At 41.7% G+C, this 19,454-nt stretch overlaps 1 protein-coding gene and 1 non-coding gene across 4 annotated transcripts in view; one reads left to right on the forward strand and one right to left on the reverse strand.

Annotated features, from left to right (window-relative positions):
- The window catches only part of LOC102516686 (meiosis 1 arrest protein), a 58,147-nt gene that overhangs the window by 14,945 nt on the left and 23,748 nt on the right, over window positions 1–19,454 (reverse strand). For 2 of the 3 annotated variants that reach the window (XM_032471099.1, XM_032471100.1), the window contains 3 exons: window positions 8,751–8,924; window positions 4,887–5,049; window positions 3,827–3,968 (listed from right to left, as the gene is read on the reverse strand). In XM_032471099.1, coding sequence (XP_032326990.1) covers window positions 3,827–3,968; window positions 4,887–5,049; window positions 8,751–8,924 — 479 coding nt within the window. The remainder of the gene's footprint in view (window positions 1–3,826; window positions 3,969–4,886; window positions 5,050–8,750; window positions 8,925–19,454) is intronic. The other variant, XM_032471101.1, reaches the window with a different exon arrangement.
- On the forward strand, window positions 1,270–1,376 carry LOC116660832. The gene has a single exon (XR_004316485.1). It is a non-coding gene; the product is annotated as a U6 spliceosomal RNA (small nuclear RNA).

A 19,454-nucleotide genomic window follows, 5' to 3' on the forward strand; every position in this document is an offset into this window, starting at 1 on the left:
TGATGACATATGACAAAGGTGTAGGAAAGAGTACAAAACCAAGGAGGGAGTTAAGGAAGTGCTGAAAACTTGTAGTAACAGGACCAAGAAGGTCTCTAAATAAGTCTTGTCCCATAGTAAGGACTCCAAAAATATTTGTTGTTGAATGAATGAGCAGAAGCTTGTGAAGAATGCTTCCCTCCATAATGTTGGTGCTTGGAGATGTCATGCGAGAAGCAAGAAGGAAGAGCCATTCAAACACCATTTTGCTTCTCCCTTTCCCAGAAAAGGAGTGTTGGTCTTGGATCTGAATGAGGTGGAACAAACACAGAGTAGAGAGGACAGTAGCACAAGATGGGTAAGAAGCAAGTACCTAGTATCAGTTTAAGTGAATTCGAGCCCAGGGAAGTACAGACTGCATGGGGTGGTACGTGGAGGGAGAATGACCCTCACTGTGGTGGCCTGTGTTTACCTGGCTACACCTGGAGAAGGGCATTTAGCCAAGGAGTTCAAAGCACGAATTAATACAGTCAACTGAATTGCACTCAAATTCTGACTTGCCCACTTCAGTGGCTGTGTAACCTTTTGTAAGTTACTTGATTTCTCCAGACTTCAGTCTTCTTCATCTGTAAAAATGGGGACAACCATCTCTATCTCACATAATTATCTTGAGGATTAAATGAGGTAAAGTACTCAAAGAGCTTGGTTGAGTGACTAGCGCTTAGTAAGTGCTACAAAAAATGGGTTATCTATTAGTGATGGCTCAGCTACAGCTTGTGAGTTTCCACACGAGAGGAGTGATCAAGAAGAGGTCTCTCTGGCCCCTAGCACAGTACCTGGCACACAGTGCTCAGTAAATACTTGTTGAATAAATAACTAGATTCTCAGACCCCGAGTTCAGAGGCAGAGAGACTCTGATCTTACCTAACATAAGCCAGACGGAAGAGAATACTCTTGCCCATCCTTAGTGTGAACTATTATGGCTACACAGTATTCATTGTTTGGCTGAATTATTGTTCCCTTTACCTTTCCCCTATTTCAATTTCACCACTTCTCTATTTAACCATACCCTCCAATTTTTTTTTTTTTTTACCATTGTAAATAACACTGAGATAAGCATGCTGGTACATAGACCTTTGCTCCCGTTTCTGATGGTTTTCTTGGGCTGTTATATTCCCAACATTGGAATTGAAGTGTTGAAGGGTGCCATTTTCCAGAAAATTTACACTCCATCTAGCAGTGTATTAAAATGCATGTGTTTAAAATATCACGTACTATAAGAATGTACTGGTGCTTACTTCAGCAGTGCGTGCACTAAAATGGAAATGACACAGAGAAGATTAGCATGGCCCCTGAGCAAGGATGACAGGCAGATTCGTGAAGCGTTCCATATTTTTTGACACAACATTGCAAACTGACTATACTTCAATGAAAAAATAAATTAAAAATGTACTGAAGTCCCCTGAGAGAAATTTCTCCCGAGGGGCTCCCCAAGACCCTGAGGAATTAGGCAGAATTGGGCATAGGAAATGGAGCTGCTGGGCTTTAGCAGTGAGGAGGTATCTATGGTCTCTGCTCTGCAAAGACAGATGCGTGTTCTTCAGATAGGAAACAGGAACTCAGTGGGCGGACTGTGGGCTAAAAGGGAGTGTGGGCTTTGAAACAGGAAAAAAGAAGTCTGTTTCTGATAGTGAAAGAGATGCATTACCGTGCTGTCCTGATCTCCCATATCCTACCGGGTCAAACTGTTATTCCACACCCAGTTAGCACTCATACAGTCTTTGGACTGTATTTGCAGGTGTTTTATTTTGCATTTAAACATTTGTGCTTTATTTATTTTTTATTTTTAATTTTTATATTTTTTAATTAAAAAAATTTTTAATAAACATTTGTGTTTTAATACACTGCTAGATGGAGTGTAAATTTTCTGTTTCATGTATAAGCTCTTTTAGTTTTTCCATTTCAGGAAATGCTAAATCAGAAATCAGGCCATTATTTGATACGTTCCTCTTCCTCACTCCCTACCATCCAATCCTTCATCAAGTTCTTTCTCTAAAATGTGTGTTTTACTTTTCTCATCTTGACTTCCCACATCCAAGTCCAAGCCACAACCATCTCTTGCCTAGACTCCTGTAAGTGCCCTCCTACCTCATTTTTCTTGTTTTCATTCTTGCGTCTGAAAGTTCGTTTCCAAATACTGGCACAATTACTAGCTTCAAAACTTAAATGGATGATGTCCTTTCTAACGATTTCTTTCTGTACTTAATGTCCAATAGTCCTTAACGTGGCCTACAAAGCTTTGTGTGATTCGACCCCTGCTCACTTTTGGCTCCCCATCTTTGGCTCTCTTTCCTGGCTTTTTTTTTTGTTTCAGTCACAATGGTCCTTCCGTTCTTTTTTAATTTTTTATTATTTTTTTTAGAAATTTTTTTTTGGTGGGGGGAGGTAATTAGGTTCACTTATTTATTTATTTATTCTTAGGGGAAGTACTGGGGATCGAATACAGAATGTCATGCATGTTAAGCGTGTGCTCTGTCACTTGAGCCATACCCTCCCCAGAATCCTCCCCATTCTTTTTTTTCCCCGATCTATTTACTGCAGCACTCTTATTTCCTCATAATGACATGTTGCTGAGGCCTCATGTTCTCACATGACAATAGAAAACCAAAATCTGTTTGTCATCTCTTAAAGAATTGAGAATTGCATACAAAAACCTTACATAAATTAACAGGATGAATAAATTTACATGTGTGAATGTAAACTGTTTTCCAACTCAAGGCAAGTAACAACCCTCGGTGTCCTGGCGGGAAAACATCGGGTAAGAAAGGAAAGTGGGTCGTAAGGCTCGGACCTTCCCAAGCCCGTCAGGCCGGCGAGACAGAAATGACAATGTTTCAGGACTCCTGCAGCTTCTAGAGAAATCCTGGAATCGGCGGCTCTTACACGTTAATACCCTGCACAGATCTAGAGACTCGGGGTCTCCCGGATTCGCATCAAGCCAACGGATTTCTCTTTCACAAACTTGTTCTCACCTCAGACGCTACAAGTGAGAGCCACATGTAAACAGGGGTTTAAGTCAAAGATAAGCACAGGGTATTAAACATGTACCGAGGGAAGAGCTGACTCGGATACAAGGTCAAGATCAGCAAGAAACTCTACCATCCAGGGCCGATGTCAGACACGAGCGTCAAGCAGCCCTCCCCATTCTAGATTCGAGGACCAGCTCTTTCCAGACTCGGGGTCTTTGCACATGCCCTTCTCGGCACCTGGGATGCTCTTCTTGCCGCCCTTCACCTTTCTAATTCCCATTTCACCTGGCAGATCTCAGTTTCAATGTCACCTTCACTTTTTTATAGCAGCCTCTTCTTTTCCTTCATAAACTTCTCACGATTAAGAATATACATGTTTAATCCCACCTCTGCCATTAGAGAGTAAATTTCTTGAGACCGTAGATAATGTGTATCGTAAGAGACTGACTATCTAGGGCTTGGCACAACGTCTGGCCCAAGTGCCCGTCACTGAAATAAACCATAATGTCCAGCACGATGATAGGAAGAAAATAGGGTTTAAAATATAGTTACTCATGGAAAATTTTTGGTTGCCATTTAAATATACAAAATTAGGGATTTTCAAGTTTAGTGTCATATAACTGAATTCAGGAATTATTCACGGTAGCGTGAAACCAACAAAGGCAACTCATATTTAGTCCACGTTTCAGAGGACGTCCAGTTTTCCTGTCCTCTTGTGGACTGGGGCAGGTTTGGGATCAGGGCAGGCTTGAGTTAGCTGCTTTTCTGTGGTGCTTTAACACTCGCCCTCTTCCTCACCTGGTGACATGGGTACTCACCAGCAGGCTGTGACACAGAGCATGGAAATGCTGCTGGTTTGTCTCCAGCTCATCCCAGTCCAGCTGCCAACAGCTGGTGGGTCTGAGGATGAATGGGAGTCCGTATGTCAGTGATTCGCAGACCCCACTGGATTTCAGAGCCCTGGGAAAAGACAATGGCAGTGAAAGTCTCCTCAGTGATATCCAGAACCTTGACCCAGATCCACTTAAATTCAGCTTAAGTCTAAGACCCTATTGTGAAGTCCTTTAGGTTGGGGCCTGTGAATTACTCAGCTTAGTATGGACAGCACCTGGCAAGGTCTCTGGCCCACAGCAGGGTCTCTGAGCCTGTTAAATGGCGCAGCCATCATGAGGTGGCTCTGACGGGTGCTGCCTCTCCTGAGCTCATTCTGTTCCATTCACTCCTGCTGCAGCAACCGTATTACACAGCAGTATGTTAACCATCTGCGTCCCAGACCTGGCTCTTTTGTGGCAAAATGCTGACAGAAGATGCATGTCAGAAAAGGATGCATTTAAGAAGGTTCCCCAGCAGCATTCATGGTCAGGCTTACTCAGATACCTGTACATGGGCATGTGATAGGATCTAGGAAACAGTGAAAGCGGTCTTTGCCATCCTTGCTAATTCCGCCCTGGCATTTATTCTCTTGGAAGCAGGAATTCTAGTCCTTAAAGAAATGGGAAGGTGGGGTAGCTCTCATGTACCACTTGCTCCTTGAGGGTCAGACCTCTGTCCTGATGTCCAAACAAAGCAGGTGCTCAATAGCACTTACTCAATGGATAAACATCTTTCTGCTGATCTTGTTTTTCTCTGCATTCAGAGACTTTCTGGATTTTCAGTCCTCATCCAGACCTCAGAATGTCCTACTGAGGCACATCTCCCACCATCTCCTCATTCAACTCCACACACTGAGCAGACTGACCTTGCTCCTTCATACCCATACCCGCCGTTGCTGCTTCGGAACTGACTTCCTATTGCCCGCCACCTGGGGATGCCCTCTATCTCTGGACTTCCTAGCTCTGGAACCCATAAGAATAAGCATTTGCACGGACTGGAACATACTTGATCACCCGGAGCTTGTAACGAGACGCTGACGACTGGGAAGCCATCTGGTAGAGTGTGCTGAAGTCTCCTTTTGGGTCATCCATTCGCAGGGAGCCGCCAGCTGTGCCAGGGAGCAGGGACGGGCTGAGAAGTCGCTCTTGGAGATCACATTTCAGGCACACTGCAATGAAAAGCAGTACTGGGGGAGAGACTGTCCCAGGTAACCTCAGGCTATATATACGGTTAAGAGAGAACACCTGCCACACATTCTGCCCTCACCAGGCAAGTAGCGACTGGGAGGGGAGAGAGGAAAGTACAACTGGTTTGGGAAGGCAGAGCAGGTCTGGAACAGTATTGCTCTACACAATAGGAGACTTATTTTCTGGGTCCGACATGATTCTTATGTGTTTTACTTCTGGGCTGGCTGAGCAGCTCATGGTGAAAGATCTGGCTTGTGATGGAGTCTGGGAGGAACACGTGTCCTCCGCGGTAGAGGCAGCTAACACTGCAACATGGCAGGGCCTTCTGGTAATCACAGAAGGAAATTTTGCCTCTGCTGCTTCCCTGTGGCTCAGCTTTGGCAAGACTTCAGGTTAGACGAAGGAAGAGCAGAGAAGCAGAAGTCAGGCGGTCAGCTGATAGCTACTGTTTCTGCGTGAGCACTTCTAGGGACATTCGGAGGGAGGGGGAAGGGAGGGTTAAGTTCCTGAAATAGCTTAGGTTTAATTCCCCAAATGAATGGAAACTTCTAGGCCTTGGAGCATCACCGTGGCAACAGACAGTAAGTAGTTCTGGGGGGGCTTCAACTATGTGTGGGTTATTCACAGAGGATTTATACTCTTGTATTAAGCTTCAGCTCCAACAGGTGTACTCACATCACTGTGTATGATGGTCTGTTGTGCTAGGCTTGAATCCTTGATACTACGAAGGTCTTTAATAAAATATGCATCAGGTTTGAATACTATTAACAAACTAGGAATGTATGAAAGTTGAGTACTTGCGAGAAGGCTAGAGGTTGATGTCAGTGATTTATGAAATGACTGTAGTAAGTGCAACATGAAGTAAAAACAGAAGTAGAAATAATGTAGGGGAAAAAATAGGATGTCAGAATAGATGTCAGCTCTTGCTGGCCCTCCTGGGAGCAGCAATCAGACCTAGACATGAATTCGGGGTGAGACAGCTCTTGGCTCTTGGTGTGGCAGTCAGCAGGAGGGGCTCTGCCTAGGACTCCAGCTGCCCCTCATTTCCTCTGTGCCTGACTTCTCGGTTGTTGGGTCCCTGGGCTTTAGAACCAGACAGCTGTGTTCATCTGGCTGAGGTTCTCAACTCTGCTTGCAGTAAGAATCACCTAGTGGGCTTGTCAAAGGTACTGAGGTCTGGGCCCTACTCACAACAACGAAACAGGGATCTCTGGGGCTGGAGCTGATTTTGGTGTTTTTAGAAGTTCCTCATGTGATTCTTCCTGCAGCTAGGGCTGAGAACTCCTGGAACTCTAATCTCAGCAGTGTCCCCAAAGCTGGGAAAGATGTTTTAGCAGGCAGGGCATGAGTCTAGAACCACGTATGCTTCTCACCACCCAGAACCCATGTGCAGAGGTGGCAGGTCCCAAACTCAAAGAGGTAACACAAGACGCTCATGTGGGGCAGACTGTGCACTCTGTCAGAAAGAGGCCTCTGAGGGAAGTCCCTAGAGAGCAGGTGAAGGGCCTGAGGCAGCTACAGAAGCAGGTAGTGTTGGATGGAGACCCTTGTAAGGAGAAGTCAAAGTGAACATCTGAGGAGCAGTCCTCAAAAGATTCTAAAGTAGGAGACTCCAGGGGTTTTGTTGTATTTTGTTATGTTTTTCCTGTGGGGAGTCACATTTCTAGAAATCCATTGTGCATCAGTTTTTTTGAACAATGGATGGCTATAGTATGGTCTTTATTGTGCTCGTATAAACTCACGGGTGGGTCCCACGCACCCCAGAGGAGGCCTGCTTCCCTGGACCTCATTCCACCTGTGCCTGAGCATCTGGATTCCAGTGAAGACCTCCTGGGCAGAAAAGTCCAGATCTAAGTTCTACCACCCACCCTGAAGACCTGTGGATTTCTGAAAAATGACTGCAGATAAACATTCTGGCTCTGGCTGGTGCTGAAAGCCATGGAAAAAGAGAGGGCAAAGCAAAGAAATTCTCAACAGTACCATGGGCAAATGCCATGCAACAGTGGAAGGTGGCTAGCTGCAGGAGTTCCTGGCTGTTGATGGCCCCAGCCCTCCTAATGAGATAAGTGCCCAGCAGGAGGCAGACTCTTGGTTCAAAATTGTCCAGCACAAGGCAGGCTGTGTAGCTGGTAAGGACCCAGGCTCTGGAGGTGACCGACCTGAGTTTGATGAATGTCCTCTGGACTGAAGAGTAGTCAAATGCACAAAATATAGATTTCTAGTCCTAGGGGTTAAGAATGGGTTCTGGAGTTGACTGGCTTTGAATTCTGGCTTGGCTATTAATTTTCTGTGCAGCCCTGGGGGAAATGTTTAATTTCTCTAAGTTTCAATTTTCTCTGTAAAACTGGGGTAATATTACATTTATTGGTTTTTAAGACTTCCTTTTTCTAACTAACATCTCTGTATGTGTCTCTTAATCACCATTGACCGGGAAGATAATCTTTACCTTACTACTCTACTCACTCAGTAAGGATAAAATGTATTTATAAGTGATAAAAAAGCACTGTGTCACATTTAATTGGCAGCGTTTTTCTTTCTTAGTGGTACATAAAATAATGGTGTATCTTTTACTTAATAGCATCTTAGATTCAATGACATATGATTACAGTACCTGTCTCATGTTGTTATGAAGCTTAAATGGGATAATGCAGGGAAAGGAATTAACACAGTGGCTGGAAGAAAATAGATAAGTGAATTCCAGAGGATGCGACTAGGAGCAATTGGTACTATTGGCCTTGAAGACAGTAAAATCAAGGTTAAGTTGCTAAATGCATCCGGGGCCCTAGATTGAAAGTGGGGCAACGGTGGGGTGGGGTGAAGGGTGGGGGTGGGGAGGGAGGGAGAGAAAGAGCCAGAAGGCTATCCCCAGAAAGCAAGCACCAAGATATGTCTTTCCTTTGGGGGTGGAAGTCTATACCCCTTTTTCTCATTGAGCACCCCCTCCTAAAGGGGAAGACACAATTTAAGTCTTCTCTTTGGAGCTTGGGCCCTAAGGCATCAACTTTTCCAGGCTCAGTGTGGCTGACTATACTGATGGGCCCATTTGCAGGCCTGGACACTCAGGTCCTAAGCCGACCACGAAAGGGGGTGAACTCTAGAAATGGCTTTGTCCTATGGTCTAGTGAGACCTGAACTAAGCATCACTGCCAGCCAGAGCAACAGCCAGGACCTCGCTGGCCTCGGGCTTTGCCTCTGCAGGTGCTTCGGTTCCCCTCAGTTTGGTGTCTCCCTGTTGAAAAGTCCTCGATTTAATCTCCATTTACCTTTGGTTCTTTTCCTCTCCTCACAGGCCCTGTTGATATTGCCGAGGTACCACCTTACCTCTAATTATAATGTCGATAATGTCTGCTGCATCAAAAGTGAAAGACTGAGAAAATATAGGACTCATTGCACGCTCATGCAGTGTAGCTGATGCCCTGTTATTGGGGGTATTTCAGTCTTTACGCTGAAACTAACTAGCCCTTGCTGTCTGGGCTTAATTAAGTTCAGTTTTGTAACTGTGGTCACTTTTTAGAAATACTCTTCTTACTCCTCAATGCCAACACTGGACAGCCTCATCCAATCCTCCTCCAACCCCTAAACTTCAACTACTCTGTATTCTGGGGATCTACCAATCTAGAGCCCTAATTGTAGACCGGGATAACCATAATCTATGTAATACGTCTTTTGTGGGGGTGTGTACTTGGATTATCTCTGGCTCTGGAAATGTTGCTGAGACACCGTGAAGGAAGAAGAAGGTGGACGTGTTCTTGGTCTGTTCCACTGTTATGTAGCCAGGCTTTGAAGAACATCTCCATGCTGACAACATCATTGTCTACAGTCTGAAGGTCAATGTCAGTTCCCAAGACAGAATTCTCTGCAGAAGAAAGGGACACAGTGGTTAAAGTGTTTGATTGTTTAATTGTAAATTTTGAAAAATATAAAAATTTAAATGCACCCATCTTTTGTACCCATCAACTTTCACCTCTAGATATCCAGCCTAGAGACATTCTTGGATAGCACACACACAGACTCATGCGAAGGCGTCCGGTACAGCATTGTAATAATAACAGATAATCAAAACTCCAAACAGGAAGCAAATCAAATGCCCATCATTAGGGGAATGTTGAAATAAATTATGGCACAAGTGATGGAGTATTAAGCTATCGTTAACAAACAAAGTAAAGCTAAATGTACTGACGTGGAGAGTCAGGAGATAGTATGTGAATAAAGAAAGTTCTAGAACAAGATGTATAGTATGAGCCTATTTATAGAAAAATAAAACTATTGGCCTGAGTACATACATATGTATGGAAATGCCTTTTACAAAGCTCTGGAAGGCTACCATCAAAGTGTTAATAGCGGACAGGAGTAAGACATTCTACAGAAAACATGTAAAAAACATTTTACAGAAACAGACTCAGACATAGAATACAGACTTGTGGTTGCCAGTGGAGAGGAGGCTGGGAAGGGATAAAATGGGAGTTTGAGATTTGTAGATACTGACTGGTATATATAAAATAGATAAGTTTATACTGTATAGCACACAGAAATATATTCAATATCTTGTAGTAGCTCATGGTGAAAAAGAATATGAAAATGAATATATGTGTGTTCATGTATGACTGAAGAATTGTGCTGTACACCAGAAATTGATGCAAAATTGTAAACTGACTATATAGCTCAATAAATTTAAAAAATATTAGCAAAAAAAACCCACTTTAGAGTACAAAAACAGCCCCCAAATAATATAGCAATGCAAATTAAAGACAATTAACAAGGGGGCCTTCAGTTTTATGTTGTTGTTTCACAGTGAAAATGTATTCAACTATTACTGCTGTTATAAAAATTAAATTTTAAAAAGACTCATAGAAAAAGAAAAAGATGAATTCCCGAGCTCCACCTTCTGATACAGACGATACAAGTTTGCCGCTGACTTACTAAATTGCACAAGTGTGGTCAGCAGCCAAGAAGACAGGGGTGGCCTGGTGGAGTGCGATTTGACTCCAAACCTGAATGAATGAAACTAGGAAGGTAGGTAGCCTTTGCTAGCCTACTTCCTTCCTCGGGCAACACTAGCTCAGGAATTGGAGTCTGGGTGTGAAGGTAAAGTTTGTCAGTAAAAGCCAAATATAAGGTGAGAGACAGGAAATGAGACAAGATCTGGAAGGAAACCGAGGAGGAACCCGACTTTTTTTTTGCCTCACCATGAGGGACTCTCTGAAATACTTCTACAAAGGGCCTAAGAAAAGTCAGTTGCTCCAATGAATTAACTTCTATGTATGACTCACGGATCCTGGGGAGAAAGCTGGTTTATTTCTAGAACGACATTCCTGAGGACAAGTCTTCAGAGGTGGCATGCTCTCCACAAGGGACAAAGGGCTTCAGTCCAAAGTGTTGGCACCCACACAGGGGAGGTGTGGCGAGACTTAGATGACTTCATGTCACATTTCACGACTTATTCTGTGGCTGATAAGGGGCACCAAATGCCTTTCTCTTCGACTAGTATTACTAAAACTCTACCATCTTTTGTGAATAGTCACAAGAATTTATTAGGTAACTAGTCATTTCACTTATTCCAACACGGACTAATAGTAATTATGTATCACACAGAAGATGAAATACTGTACAAAAATATATGATACTCTTTGCACTTACAGAGTTTATAAAACAACATTATTATTTAAAAAAATTTTTTGGGGGGGTATTGGGTTTATCTATTTATTTATTTTTAGGCAGTCCTGAGGATTGAACCCAAGACCCTGTGCATGCTAAGCATGTGCTCTACTACTTGAGCTATACCCTCCCCCAAGCAACGTTTTTCTTGACCATTCCTCCTTAAACTTTCATCTGCCCCACCAAGTTTTCAAGCACTACAGTGATAAACATGAGGTCATTGTCAAAGGAACATTCCTCGTAAGTGGAGAGAAATGTTCTTCTTAATAGTGTGAATCATCTTTTGTCACAGGCAAAACAAGAAGTAATTTTTCTGAGCCTGGAGTTCAACCCTGAGTAACAAGTATGGGACTGACTGGACAGCTGCTTCTCAGGGAGGCAAGATAGTCATTAAAGCATAAGGACGCAGACACAGAACTAAAGAAATGAAACTGAGCAAAGGATCTCAAAACGCAGAGAGGTTAATACTGCTTTGAGTCCAAGCAGAATTTTGAAGAGAAATAATTGTTTCTTTTTTTCTCCCCAGGGAAAGGGTAGACGATTAGAGACTCCTACCATAGGCATTATATGAGGACAATAGCAAAGTTATCTCCCATTAAGAATCTGGAAATGAGAAAAAGAGGGTTTTCCTCAGATGGTCAAATGATAAAATTAATACAGAGTGATAAGGCCAATGAAACACAGTCACAGTAATAAAGGAGGATGGCTTACTGACCAGAGCAAGATTTGGCTGGAGCCTGTGGATGGTCCTGGCTTATCCAAAGAATGAATGTGAGCATTAGAAGGGAGGAGGATTGGCCAGAAATGGAGCCCAGAGGAAGGGAGCCATAGCAGCACACGCTGGCAGTGCCAGTCCAAGAGGGGCTCAGAGGGGAGGGCGTGCTGGCTCCATGCATCCCCACGGCAGGGTGTGTTTGTCAGGTTTCTGGTCTTCTTGGTGATGACAGTGGCTATGTATGGTTCTCCTTCTAAAATATTCTGGCTTATGCTTCAGTCTTGAGCTTGAGAAGGTGATGCTTACAAAATCAGCTTTTTCATCCTGCAAAGCTGAAGAACCAAGCCTGAAACACAGTGCCTCTGTGAAGGAAACTGCCAATCTTTCCCGCAGACACTCCACCACTGTTGCTAAAGTTCTTGTCAACTTCTTTTTTTCCTTTCAGTTTTATTGAGATATAGTTAACATATAGCACATAGGTTTAAGATGTACAGCATAATGATATGACTTACATACAGCATGAAATGATTACCACAATAAGTTAGTGAACATCCATCATCTCATATAGACACAAAGTTAAAGAAATAGAAGACAATTTTTCTTTGTGGTAAGAACTCAGGATTTACTCTATAACAACTTTTATATGTAATGTACAGCAGTGTTAATTATATTTATCATGCTGTGCATTAGTATGTAGTTATTTATCTTACAGTAAATAGTTATGGACTATATACGTTTACTATATATTACTAATATATTTACTAGTAGTTATTTATCGTATAACTGGAAGTTTGTACCTTTGGACTACCTTCCTTCAATTCCCCCTCACGCCCCCACTTCTGGTAACCACAAATCTGATCTCTTTTCTGTGAATTTGCTTTTGAAGTGTAATGACCTGTTGCTATTTAGTGCAGTATAACTAAATGTTAGTTCCTGGCACACGCTGCAGTGATTTAATATTTCTATACCTCTCAAAATGAACATCATGATAAGACTAGTTATCATCCGGCACCAAAGATACTACATGATTATTGACTAGTTTCCCCACACTGTACATTTCATACCTGTGGCCCATTTATTTTGTAACTGAAAGCTTGTACCTCTTGCTTTACCTCACCTACGTCTCTCCTCGCCCTACTTTCCTCCTCTGTGGCAACCACCTGTTTGTTCTCTGTGACTCTGTTTCTGTTCAGTTAGTTTGTGTGTTTTGTTTTTTTTAGATTCCACATATAAGTGAAATCTAACATTACTTGTCTTTCTCTGTCTGACTTATTTCACTTAGACTAAAACTTCTAGATCCATCCATGTTGCTGCAAAGGGCAAGATTTCATTCTTTTTTTTCTATGGCAGTGTAGTATTCTGTTGTATATATATATACACCACATCTTCTTTATCCACTCATCTATTGATGGGCACTTGCTTCCATATCCTGGCTACTGTAAATAATGCTACAATGAACATAAGGGTTCATGTATCTTTTCACATTAGTGTTTTTGTTTTCTTCAGATAAACGCACAGGAGTGGAATTGCTGGATCATATGGTAGCTCTGTTTTAATTTTTGGAGGACCCTCTATACTGTTTTCCAGAGTGGCTGCACCTATTTACATTCCCATGGGTTCCTTTTTCTCCACGTCCTTGGCAATACTTGCGACTGCCTTTTTGATAATAGCTGTCCCGACAGGTGTGAGCTGACTGTCTAGACAGGTGTGAGCTGACTGTGGTTTTGATTTGCATCTCCTTGATGATTAGTGAGGCTGAGCATCTTTTCATGTGCCTGTTGACCCTCTGTGTGTCTTCTTTAGAAAAATGTCCACTTAGGCCCTGTTTTTAAACTCAGGTTGTTTCGTTTTTGATGATGAGTTTTTATAGGTTCTTGGTATATTTTGGATTTAACTGCTTATCAGATATGTCATTTGCAGGTATCTTCTCCCATTCAGGGGGTGGTGGCCTTTTCATTTTGTTGGTAGTTCCCTTCACCGTGCAAAAGCTTTTCAGATGTAGTCCCATTTAGTTTTGCATCTGTTTCCCTTGCCTGAGGCGACATATCCAAAAAAATATTGCCAAGACTGGTATCAAAGAGCTTACTGCCTATGCTTTCTTCTAGAAGGTTTACAGTTTCATGTCTTGCATTTAAGTCTTTAATCCATTTTGAGTTTATTTTTGTATATGGTGTGGAGTTCTTTCCAACTTCTTAACCTACAGTTTCTTGGAAGAGCCAAAGAACAGAGCTTCTTCCTTTGAAAAAATTCTCAGGGAATTGCCATGCAGGTGCTTCAGATTTGAGTCCTCACTTTTGCAGGGACCTTCTCAGGGACAGTCACAGTATACAAGCTAAGGACTAATGTGTAAGCCAAAACACTCTTGACAGAGAACTTCTTTTGTGTTTTCTTTGTCCCTGGTCCAGGCCTTCATTTCCTTGTGCCTGAGTTATGGCAGTGGCCTCTTGGCTATTCCATCAAATGCCATTTCTTCCCCTCCGATCCTTCTTACCAGTCAGTTTCTCTGAAACATGGCTTTGTCAGATCCTTCCTTTGCTAAAGTGCACACACCGCCTTCCTACTGTCATCTTCTTTCTTCCCTTCACTCATCCTGTACCACTTGCTACTCCTTATTCCTCAAAACCCCCCATTTCCCCTCGTTCCGTGGTGGCTCAGACCTTTCCCCCCATCTCCACCTGCTGAGAGCCTATGCTCCCACCCCAGGCCCCCAGCTCAGCAGTGCTGAAGCTCGGCAAATGCCTGTTGAGTTAAACAGCTGCTCCCTGCTCCTCAGCTCTCATTACTTTTTCCTGTAACTCTTCTGCTTCAACCAAGTTAGCCTCCTTGCCATGTGACTTCCTTCCTTCCTCAGTGCTTTTATTACCCTTGTCAATCCACGGCCTCAGCTCCTCCAGAATTCAACTCAGAACTGACTCTGTCCAGGAAGTTATGCTTAATTACATCCCTACCCCCTTCTTTGGCTTTAATCAGCACCCCCTGGGTATCTGTGCCCTCTATGTGGGCAATTCAAATGACACTTGTTACTTTGTTTCTTCTGAAGGGCTTTCTTATCTTGTCGTGAGTTTATGAAGGGTGGTGGAATGAAGTGGAAAGACCAGGGATTGAATTGCGGCTTGAAAGTTGTTAGCTATGTGACTTGGGGCAGAGTGGAGATGGTACAACCTATTTCATAGTTGTAGGAAGCATAAGACGTGAGCTAATTCGCTATGAATGGCATGTCGTCCAACAAATGGCATTTTCTTCCGTTTCTGTCATCAACAAAACGATTTGCTCTTAAAGGAAAAGAATGTGCTTTCCTTTTTTGGAACTCATTTTCTTCCGATTACTTATCTTGGTGACTTCCTCCCTCGCCATCAACATATATAAGAGCACCAACACCTAGTACTGTGTTCCTCACAAATACAACGGAATGTGCTAAACTAGGGGGGAGGGGCGGGGACGTCTCACTTTTCCAGTGTTTGAAGAACAGCTCGCACACTGACTGGTGAGCAGGGCAGTCAGTGTGACTGGTTACCCTGAGGGTACCAACTAGAAAGGTTACTGGCTACTGGCATGGAGGTGCAGCTGGCTCTGAGTATCTGAGCGTTCGTGACAAGTGAGGAAGGCCTAGTCTGTTGCAGTCTAGCTGGCTGCCAGCAATCACATTCAGACTTCAGGCCTACCCTGCCCCCCTGTGGCCACAAGCAGTGATACCCTTCACCGAGCTCTTTTTAAGCTTTTCTGGAAGGGCCACAATAATGGAAAAGACTAAGAAAGCCAAATGATTGAAAATAAGGTCATGCCTAAAGCAGCCCGTCTCAGAGGTCAACCCTAAAACATGGCTACAAAATTGAAGTGTACTTAATATGGGAGAATTTGACTCTTTCACACACACATATACAATGGCTGTATTTCTCTCTTGACATATATTGTCTAAAGGAGAGGCCCAGGAAGATGGTGCTCCTGGCCGGTCCTGCACATCCTCCCCAGTTCCACAGTCTTCACCTATAGTCCAGACCTATTTCTTTCCAAATGACCATCATGTCACCTGTCTTTGGGTGTCATGGATGGGCTTCAGGGGTTCTGGGAACCCTGAAATTGTATATAATTTCATCTGTGTGTGTATAGGCATATTTTGGTGTGTGTGTGGGGGGAGGGGATAGGCCCTTAGTTTTTATCAGATTCTCAAAATGTCAAGAACCACTATGGAAACTATGAAATCGTATCTTAGCCTCCCTGGGCCAGTCTACAATCAGTACTATTAGGCCTGTGAATACAGGATGTTAACAACTAGCCCAAATAGTCAGAGCAGACAAAGCTTGCTCAGAAACAACTGTGCAAGACCCAAGAACAGTAGATGAGGGGGACAGAAGAGGAGGAAAGAAAAATTGAGATTTAATAAGAAGAACTTTTAAGTCGTAATCTCCTAAAGACACAGAGGGAAATGATGAAGAACTTGAGCCTATTGACTTGAACAGAAGACGGAAGAGGAGGCAAAAAGAAAGCAGTAAACTGATCAAGAGTAAATAAGGGCCTTCCAATCTGGTTAGGTCCCACTGCCTAACAGACTGATCTTCCTGTAAATCATAGCTAGAAACTCAGGATAGTAGTAAAAAACAAAACAAAACAACTACCCAAGGGCTCTGGAGACTGAACAAAGATTTGCGAGAAAAGCTAAAATTTGAAGTTAGTCACCAGCAAGGAATAAGTTCCCCATTTTTTGCACCTTGGCTTTGAGGGTGGCCTCCATCACAGGAGTGCAGGGACAGCTACAATTTCAACAGTCAGGCCTCTGTCTTTCACTGGCATTACCAGGGGAAGAAGCCTAGGGCAACCAGAGCCCCTGGAAAAAGCCAAAGCCAGAGAGCCTTAAATTATGTGTTTAAACAGTCCAGGCACCTAGCTGACCCTGGGTGGGACAAACTGAAAGCAGCTCATAGTTTAGGCTTCAAGAATGGAACTGAGATTTGAGTGAGGGGCCTACACAATGTTGCAGGTTGAGTCTAACAAAGTTAATTGTCTGCTAAAACAAAACACTTTACAGAGCAATATAATAGAATCCAGGGTCTATACAACATAATATTCACAAAATACAATGCAAAAGCTTTTGGCATACAAAGAGTCAGAAAATATGACTCAGTTTCAAACGAAAATATGATCAATAGATGCAAAGACCCTAAGATAACAAAGATAGATGTTAGAGTCACCAGACAAGGACTTCAAAGCAGCATAATTAAAATTATGCTCAATAAGGAATGGAAAATATGTTCACAATAAATGAAAAGATAAGAAATATCAACAGAGAAATAGAAAATATAAAAAAGTACCAAATGGAAATTTTAGAACTGAAAAATACAACATCTGAACAAAAAATTCACCACATGAGCTTAAAAGCATAATGGAGATGAGAGGTGAGAGTCAGTGAATTTAAAGGTAGATCAACAGAGATCATCTAATCTGAAGAATAAAAAGAAAAAAGTTTGGACAAAACCAAACAAACAAGCAGAAAACCACAGAGCCTTGGGGAACTGTGGAACTATTTAAAAAAGTTTAACATGTAGGTAATTGGAGTCCCAGAGAGTGAAAAGACAGAAAAAAATATTTGAGGATATAATGGCAGCAAATTTCCCAAACTGGGTTATGGATATAAATGTACAGATTAAAGAAGCTCAGTGAAGCCCAAACAAGAAATCTGTGCTTAGTCACATTATTGTAAAACTGCTGAAAAACAAACATAAAGAGAAAATTCTTGAAAGCATCCAGAAAAATGATCCTTTACATAAAGGGGAAAGTGATTTAAGGACTGTGACTTTTATTGAGCAACCATGGAAGGCTGGAAGACAGTGGAGCAACACATTTCATGTGCTGAAAGAAGAAAGAATCCTGTCAACCCATACATCTACATACAAGAAAAACATCCTTCAAGAGTGAAAGTGAAATATACATTTTCAGATAAATAATGGCTAAGAGCATTTGTCATTACAAGAACCATGCTACAAGAAGTACTAAGTTCTCTGAGCTGAAGGAAATGATACCCAAAGGAAAGTTGGCTGGATCTTTAGGAATGAACGAAGAACACTGGAAATAAAAAATATAAAAGTCTATTTTTCTCTTAGTTTTTAAAACATACACATGATTGTTTAAAGCAAAAATTTATAACACTGTCTTGTTAAGATGTAATACACATGACAACTACAAAAAAAAAGACAATGTTGTGTGTGGTGGGGTGGGGGATAAATGGACCTAGTGCAAAGTTTCTGTATTTTACATGACATGGTTCTATACTAATTCTAAGTAGGCTGCAACAAAGTTTAAAAATATATTTTAATCCCTTCAAGATTTCTGTATTTTATGTAAAGAACTGTAGTCCTGAGGTTTCTACATTTTATGTGAAGTGTACTATATTGACTCTAAATGTAAGTTAAGACTGGTTAATGTAATCCCTAGAGAAGCCACTAAAAAACAATGCAAAGAAATGTAGCTAAATGACAATTGATAAATTGAAATAGAATTCAGAAAATGTTTAATAATCTAAAAGAAATCAGGCAAGCAGGGAAAAGATGAGCACAAACAAAAAACAGAATGACCTAAATCCAACCACAGCAATACTTCTGATAAATGTTAATGCTCCATAAGGGGCAGAGATGAACCGAATGGATAAAAAGCAAGACCCAATTACATGCTGTCTGTAAGAGATACACTTTAAGTATAAAGACACAAATAGGTTGAAAGTAAATGGGAAAGGATTAACGATAAACACAGTAAGACCCATGAGAAATAAAAACATATGTCCATACAAAGATTTGTGTACAGATGTTTGTACAGCTTTAGTCACAACAGTCAAACACTGGGAACAACTGAAATGTCCATTAACAGGAGAATGGTCAAATAATATATGGCATAAAAAGAAACTAACAATTATTTACTGATATAAACAACATGGATGAATCTTAAATTTGAATGAAGAAAGTCAGATACAAAAGAAGTACATACAATTTATACGATCCCTTTTATATAAAATGCTAACTAATCTACGGGCAAAGCAGATAGGTGGCATATACCAAGGACGGAGGGAGGCGTGGGGTGTGAAGGGGCTAGAGGAATCTTTTAGGGTTGGTGGAAGGGTTGTGTATCTCGACTGTGGTGATGATTTGTGGGCATACACAACTGTCAAAACTCATTGAATTGTACACTTTGGATGCAACTTACAATAGGCAAATTATTCCTCAAAAGAGTTGGTGAGGAAAAAAATTTTTAAATCTGATTTTCAAATTGATTTTCTACTATAGTCTAAAAAAATTCTTTAGTTCAATTTTTAAAAAGGGAAGAGTTGTCATTTTTCTGAGACCATGGCTTCTGTTAATGAAATAAACAAATGTCTCTCTGTGTTAAAAGTCTTTAGATAGTAAATACAGTAGGGGTTCTAATTTAGTCTTAATGCCACAGGGGTAGGACTTTAATGCAGTTTTCAAAGACAAACTCAATGAAAAGCTGCATTTCCTGGTCACTTTCGAAGACACTGAAAGGGGAAAAATCAATATGTGGAGTCTGACAAGCATGAATCATAGAAAAGGTTGTTTTGTTTTTTGGTTTTTTTTTTCTTTTTTCTTCTTTTCCTGGAATCCTTTGGGAGACAATGAATCTTTATCTTCTGTGTTTGAGTTGTTAACATTTGGTGTTTCCTGAGAACACATATGGATAAAATACCTTTCCAAAAGAGCTTGACATCGATCCCTGACAAAGACTAGGAGGAAATATTAAACAGATGGTTTGTGAGCACTTAGAAAGGGAACCTGATATCCCTGTGTACAAGGCTGAGAAATGGAGCCTGGTTGACAGCATCATTAGGATGATTTGTAACTGGTTGAAAGACTTACATACCCAGTGAGTGCAGCCTGCTGTCAACCTGGACATATGTCCTCTGGAAGCCAAAGTGCATTGATCACAGTGGCCGTTTTAGTTTTGGCATATTTATTACTTAGCCATTCTTTGGAATGCTATTATAAAATTTTTATTATATGCAAATAAATTACATGC

Source organism: Camelus ferus, chromosome 31, assembly GCF_009834535.1.
Source record: "Camelus ferus isolate YT-003-E chromosome 31, BCGSAC_Cfer_1.0, whole genome shotgun sequence".
NCBI classification, from domain to species: domain Eukaryota; kingdom Metazoa; phylum Chordata; class Mammalia; order Artiodactyla; family Camelidae; genus Camelus; species Camelus ferus.